General features: G+C 39.8%; 1 protein-coding gene across 1 annotated transcript; it reads left to right on the top strand.

Moving 5' to 3' along the window:
* The first annotated feature begins 11 nt into the window (after positions 1 to 11).
* On the top strand, positions 12 to 6,341 carry CNEP1R1 (CTD nuclear envelope phosphatase 1 regulatory subunit 1). The gene is made up of 6 exons (XM_076349272.1): positions 12 to 93; positions 2,431 to 2,502; positions 4,697 to 4,770; positions 5,111 to 5,220; positions 5,359 to 5,413; positions 5,671 to 6,341. Exons 1-6 carry the CDS (start codon positions 69 to 71, stop codon positions 5,710 to 5,712), a joined length of 378 nt encoding a protein of 125 aa, XP_076205387.1. The 5' UTR covers positions 12 to 68; the 3' UTR covers positions 5,713 to 6,341.
* The last annotated feature ends 1,031 nt before the right edge of the window (positions 6,342 to 7,372 follow it).

Below are 7,372 nucleotides of genomic sequence, written 5' to 3' on the forward strand. Positions count from 1 at the left end.
GGCGGGCGGCCGGTGGCTGCGGGGCGGCGAGGGGCACGGCCGGCGCTCGCTGCCTCCGCCCGCCCGCCATGAACTCCCTGGACCAGGCTGAGGGTGAGTGCGGCGGCTCGGAGCGAGCCCGAAGCTGCCTCTTCGGGGCGCCGGGAGCTTCTGGCTCCGCGCCTAGGCTGCCCGAGCGCGCTGCCTGGTCCCTCCGGAGTGGGCCCCACCGCGGCGCTGCCCTGAGGGGGGCGAAGCGGCCCCGGGAGGCCTCGGCTCCCTCTCCAGTGCGCTCCCGGGGCCGGCGCTCCTCCCCGGCCCAGACAGGCGAGCTGGGGCGGGGCCTCTGGTGCCGTCTCCGCATCCTGAGGCTCGGGGACGGGCTGCTGCTGCTCTCCGGCCGCCCCGCGGAGGCGGAGAGCGGGGCCCGCAGGGAAGGCCTGTGCTGAGGGGCTCCGTGTGCGGGCCCGCCAGGCGCCTTCCTCCCCTAGGGAGGAGGGAGCTGCCCAGTGGGCTTTCACTTGCGGTGCCACTTCTCGACAAGACTTCTCGACTTCGGCTTATTAAAATCTGCTTGTGCTGCGGTAGCTACTTCTCCGCTCACGGGTTTTTATGTGGAATACATTTCTTACAGCTTTGAGTCCCACCTAGCACACTAGGCGTTACACTGTGCCAAGGCTTCTCTTGCGTTTGAAGAACGTGACCTCAAATAGCCCTCTCTTGTCTGAGAACATTGATTGTTCGGGTTACAAGTTCTTTGAAATTGCAGTTTACAGGATGTCAGAACCCTGAAAGGAGTTTTTAGTGTCCAAAAATAAGACTGGTAGAGACCTTTTAAATGCATCAGCATCTCAGACTTACTAGCTGTTTTGTAGCAGATACTAGAGGTAGACATGTCAACAAAAAATGATAGTCCGGTGTCGTCACGGCTTTGTTGCTATGTCTGTACAAGCCATAGGGATGTAAGAAGTGTGCCTTGCTAGTTACAGCTGCCAGGTGCCGAAGTGATAAACTCAGAGAAGGTTCTTAGAACATGGGTTAAAGCTTTAAGTTCCTGTTTTCTTAAAAGGGTTTTTTTTTCTGTTTTTTTATTTTAATGCTGCCTACGTTATACGAGGGTTTTCTTGAGAACTTTGTTACCAGTAGCTTGACTTTATGCCTACAGGCTGCTATTTCTCAAATAGCAGGTTTTCATGGGATGCCTCATATTTCCCCCTCTCACTTCAATGACTAGTTGTAGGGGTTTGTGCTAGTGAGGGAACAGTTAATTAGATTTAATTGCTGGCAGTGGCTTAACTTCCCCAGCAGGGAGGTGGAGGACAGGCCATAACTACCGGGCTGTTGGCAGTAATTAAGACTAGTTAGCTGTTCTGTGGCTGAAGTCAAGATGCTGTAATCTTCCCCCATGAATTCACCTGCAAACCACTTAGGAGTAAATTTACAGTTTGGAAAACTGCATTAGTAATGATCATAATAGGTATATTTCTTCTAATCTTATTCTCTAATTGCTTTATTATGGTGAATAATTTAGCAATAGTTGCAAGTTGAAGGAAAAAACTTCCAGAGTGATGCTAACTGAAACACTTTAGCTGAAAGTTAAGTTTATGCTAATAAAAACTTAACTCCAGGTAGAATTCTAGCTTTGACTGGAATGTTGTCAAATATTGACCTTGTTGAACAGAAGCTTAAATCTTACATAGACTTCAGGTGAAACAGCTCGTTGTAGACAAACATTAGGTGGTTGGCTAAGATTTTTTTTTTTTTTTAAACAAATTAGGAGCATGAACTTGAAATGCTGCTCGGCATTTAACAGCAATTTCAATGGAAAGACCATGGGATAATGATAACAATAAGAAGAAAGATCTATTTAAAGAAAAAAAGAATTAAAATAAGATTGTTGTGCTAGTGGTTGCTGTGGATTTTTACATACGAACGTGCGTGTGTGTGTGTATATATATCATGGCACTAAAAGTTTTACAAAACAGTCATCAAAGCCACGCTGCTACAAATAATCCCTTGGACAGCTGGCAAATGGCCAACTTTTTTTTTTTTAATTACCATTATATAGATAATAGAAAATGGTTTCCTGATGTACTTAATACTCCAAAATGTGATACTTTTTTTCTGTGTGGAGGGGCTATTTAAGCTATTCTAAATCTAACTCTCAGTATTTTTAAAGATGTCTAAAATACTTTGTTTTCTCAACTGTATCGATTTTCTTTTCTGTAAGTGGGAATGTTTCTTGCATTTACTGTAACTTTTTAGCTAAAAGTTGTGTCAAGCTACTTTGACTGTGCTTTTATTACATCTAAATGATCATTGCATTGGTTTTTGTCTGCCTGTTTAAGAAATGGGTGTGCACAGGGGGAAAGTGAATTCCTTTTATCTTTTACACTAGAATTTGACTAAATAGATGAAGATCTAATTATGCTTGATATACATCCTCCCCAGATCTCAAAGCTTTTGAAAGAAGACTTACTGAATATATTGCATGTTTGCAACCAGCTACAGGACGTTGGAGAAGTAAGTTTGATGTTCCAAGGGATAAATAGGATTCTCTCTTTCAAGCTTTTTAGATTTACCAGTGTGTATCTTTGATTTATGTTTGCTCAAACAAAAATCTGTGCTTAAACTCTGTGGCATATATTCAAACACTCAGCAACAAGCTAATACAAGATAACAAATTAATACTTTAGCCACAGTTAGAAAAATGAGGTCAAGATTGAATTAGCTCAAGGCTGAATTATTCTGGAAATAGTTGGGACAGTAAGTTGTTGTATTTGTTTCTGGTTTGGTTTGTTTTTTTGTTGTTGGTTTTTTTTGAAGGCTCAGACTTCCCAGACAGTCGCTATAGTTACTTGAACTAAATATGATTGGGTTAGATAGTCCCTATAAAATTGAAGGTGAAATAGTTACAGCAGTGTGCCATGAGGGCAGAATATGTCCTCATCTCTGTTCTAACAGGAAAGTTTGAAGGTGGGGGAAGGCAAAAAATACCCCAGATATGCTGCCGACTTTGGGATCAGTAGTCCATGGTGGAAACGGACTGGTTTTTTGTACTAAGATTCTGCTGAAGTTTCCATACTCAGAGAATACGGACATTTTTTAGAACGTATAAAATAGCATCTTTTCTCCTGAGGGTCCAAGAGGTTAATTTCAAATGAAGGAACTGGAGGAATGACTATTTAAAAAGCAAAAACAACAACGACAACAACAACCCACCCCAAACCCCCTTGTTTCAGAGTAATTAGGAGGCAAGCAGATATTTGTAAGTAGATCTACACAACTTGTGGGCACCTACTGTAGGAATGCATTTGGCTTCCAGAATTGCAATTTACTGTCAGATACAATTAAAAAAAAAAAAAGTACTGGAAACTTCTAAGCATATTTAAATGAGGTTTGCATAACTAGTATTGAGTTCACTAGCTAACTTTTTTTCCTAACTGCTTGTTTTGCTAGTTTTGTAATTCACGTAAAAGAGGGACTTTTTAATTATAATGGGGTATTTAACTCAATGTTAACTTTTCCTCCTGGGGAAAAAAAATATAGAGAGAAGAAGCTCTATGCTTTTGATAGATCATTTCTAACTTTCTTTTGAAAACATAACTTGTTAGGGTTACTTTTTTATTTTGTTTTTAATTTTATAATATCAATAAGGAATATGCAACTCCATAGTAAATTATAGCAGTGTTACAAACCTGAAAGTAGTATTTAATGAATATCTGGGGTTTGTTGTCTGATTCTTTCCTATGATCCTAAGGGCTGGTAACTCTGGGTCTTTTCTTTTTTTGTGTTGGTTTTTGTTTTCCTTACCCCCGGTAAAAGACTTTATTTGCATCCAGAACTTCAGGCTCCACAGAAAACACTCAGAACTGCCAAGTGTCCAATGAAAGATGCAGGGCTTTATGGGTGTGCAATAGAATATGAGCTTTCTCTACCTTTATATTTGTTCTGTTTTCTTTTTCCATCAACCACTGTTCCCCAACCCTTTGTAGTCTCTCAAAATCAGTCTAGTATCTTGTATTACTCTGATATGTATCTAGCCTTATCCATTTACAGCAAATTGATTATTCTTCCTAAGTCATTCTGGATGCATAGAGGTTTTTGTTAATCTTCATGTGCTAATGCTAACTTGCCTTCTGACTCCTGTTTAAATTTTGTGGTTTTTTCTCTATGTCAGCTTTCCTTGCTTGTAATCGTGTTGATTGGGGCGGGGAGTGTAACATAACTTAGATGTACCACTGAAACTGCTGGTGCTAACGCCTCAGGCTTTTCTTATGTAGACGAGCTAGCGGGATAGGAGCTTTAGTTCTGCTCTGCAATTTAACGGTGCTGCATTTCTGTTGCCCAGACTGCATAAGCTCAAATAGCATACTGAACATTTGGTACAACTCTTACTCCAGTCTTCCAACTCAGGTTTTTGGTAACCATGTTATTTTACAAACTTTCATTTCTTCAAAGCATCAGGATGTTTTTACCTGACAGAATTTAGATTTTGGTACCTACTTGTTCCATCCAGGAAACTTGTACAGAATCTTTACGATTTCACATAATAGAAGTTTCTTTGCCTATTTTCATTTCTACCTTCCAAGTAGAACCTTTTCCTCCCTCAGAAGTGGGAGAAGAAATAAACGCTTAAGAGCTGCTGTTGAAAAATAAATGCTTTTTAATAGGAGTGAGGTATACTGGTTATGACTCTTGTTCTTTTCTTTATCAGTGATTCTGATAGTGGTATCAGTCTGCACAGCAACTGGTGCTTGGAACTGGTTAATAGACCCGGAGACACAAAAGGTAAAGATCAGGCTAATCCCGAACGTAGTCTGCTTCATAGCTTGGTGTTGCAGTCAAGTGGTATAGTATCTTGAAAAGCGAAAGGTGGTTCTCCCATGAAACTGGGAGATCATTTTTAGTTAAGCTCTCAAGCTGTCTGGAATTGTTGTGGAATATGTCCTGGGACAATGTCTACCAAAATGCTAGCTACACCTTGAATGCTTATCTAAAGAATTGTTCACAAGTACGTAGAAATGGCTAGGAGCAGGTTTGTTGGGGTTTTTTAATTAAGTGGACTAGACAGCAACTTTCTGTATGTTTTAGAAAGTATATAGTGGGACTAATCTGATTTCTTTCCTAGGTGTCATTTTTCACATCACTTTGGAATCACCCGTTTTTCACAATTAGCTGTATTACCCTAATAGGCTTGTTCTTTGCTGGAATACATAAAAGAGTGGTGGCACCATCAATGTATCCTTCAAACGTGTTTGTCAGGTTAAAAGTGTCATAGTTACTGCTGTTATTGAAGCCTATGCTAATACTGCTTTTTCAGTTTTTACTTACTCTGTGTACAAGCATTAGCTGCTTTCCTTGACACAATCCACACAGTATAGCAGCCCGATGTCGAACTGTTTTGGCAGAATATAATATGTCCTGTGATGATGTAAGTGTTAGTGGTTCATTGCCTAAACCTTCTTTTTAAGAAAATGCAAATAATTCTAAAAGGCACACAGGGTTTTTTTTTCTGAACAGCACTTGTGTACACCTTAACAAATTCTGTGTGCCTGTAAAACTGGAATGTAGAATACTTAGTATTGTTCTGTGTGTCATTTTAAACTTAGCCTGTAAAATTGAACTTGAAGTGCAATTGTTGGGCTCAACTTTCAGGGTCTAAATTTTATTTCTTTTTCTGTCTTGCAGACTGGAAAATTAATTTTGAAACCTAGGCCTCATGTTCAATAAGGGCTGTCTTCCTTCAGTTTTTTCCACTGCCATGGAAACCAAAAATGACCTTTTCAAGGTAGTGTGACAGCAAAAAACCAAACAGGACTGGTTGTCACTACCTGGGAGTGAAAGTCTTACACAGTTGACAGTGAAAGTGTGCAATATTACTTTCTTGAATATTTACCCAAATTCTTTGTTATCATATTATCAGTGCTTTTGCTACTTCTGATTACCTCTTTTTCAGTATTAGTGTCACTTTTTTACTTCAGCTAGAACAGAACATACAGGTGAAGTATGTTAATCGGCTATGAAGTTGAACTTGAAAATCAAACCTCATTTGTGCTATATGTCTTTGTAAGCTATTGTAAATAGCAGATTGATGCCAATGTTCAGGAAAAGAAGTAATATTCGCTGTATGGCTTTTTTTGTCCTCATGAACAGTATTGAAAGGAACACTTACCATTCCCATGATGTTTTATTAGCACACTCACTCATTATAGCTGTCCTTGTCTCCTGGTCATTCTTTTTGGAACTGGTTAAAAGGCTTGCAGAAAGACTGTCTGTCTCTGCTGGAGAAAACTGGTCTTACTGTTTAAGAACTTTGCAAATATATCAAGGATCACATTTGTCAAATTGTGTATATAGTGCACCAGCCACTTTCATTGTGGTCATACGTAGCTCCCTGTTTGATCTGGTTCACAACACTGCTATTTTAAGATTTTAATATTTTAAAAATTGTCTTAAATATGCTTGTATCTTCCTGATTGTAAGGTTGTACTGTATCTTAAGTCCACATGACTGTTTTGAGTGGATTTTTATGCTGTGATAGTCTGAATATGAAACTAGTATTGCAAATGTGTAACTTCAGATTTGGTGAAGAAAATATAAAGAGTGCCACAATAAAATAACACAATTTGTTATTCAGAGTGTTAAAAACAAGGTGTGGATGTTATACGCACAAAGTGTAACTTTTGAATAACTAAAATTGTAAGGAGTTTCAAGAGTTTAAGCTGTTCAAGGTGCCTTTTTAATTGTTTCAAACTCTTTTAATTGACTAAAACTGTAAAGCTGTTGCGACTTCAGTAACTCCTACTACAAGGTAGACTGGCTTTTAAAGGCAGCCTATTGATGTAACTTTGTCAGTTGAGACATTAAGAATTGTCTCCTGTAATTTTTCCAGTAAGTCTTCTGCCCATCCATTATTTTTAATTGCTGTATATTTTGTAGGTTAATGTGTATAAAATAAATTCTTTGTATAAACAGATGTTATCTTCTTTTGTGCTGTGCAAATACAGATCTCAAATGAACACAGAAGAACTTCAGAAGTTTATAGCTGAAGTCTGTAACTTTCATCCCGGACCAACATTTCCTGTATTTCATGCGGTTCTTACTAGCTAAGATACTGACACCAGAGGGAAAGTCCTTCCAGTTTTCCATCCTACAGGTCAATCCTGCCGTCTGTAAGTGCTGTTAGAGGAAATTGTTTCATTCGACATTTACCTCGTTTGAGTTTCTGGCCTGGGGAAACATCCAGAGCAGGCATCGTGTCCTCGAACACACGTAAGGAGGATATTACGTGGTTGATGCTTGGGTTGCAGGGCTGCTGGGGTAAGTTACGCCCGTTTCGCTAAGCACAGAAGGCGTTTTCGCTGATCTTGCTGGCGGTGCTTGCCCGGTC

This window comes from Aptenodytes patagonicus, chromosome 11, assembly GCF_965638725.1.
Source record: "Aptenodytes patagonicus chromosome 11, bAptPat1.pri.cur, whole genome shotgun sequence".
In the NCBI taxonomy this organism is placed as follows: Eukaryota; Metazoa; Chordata; class Aves; order Sphenisciformes; family Spheniscidae; genus Aptenodytes; species Aptenodytes patagonicus.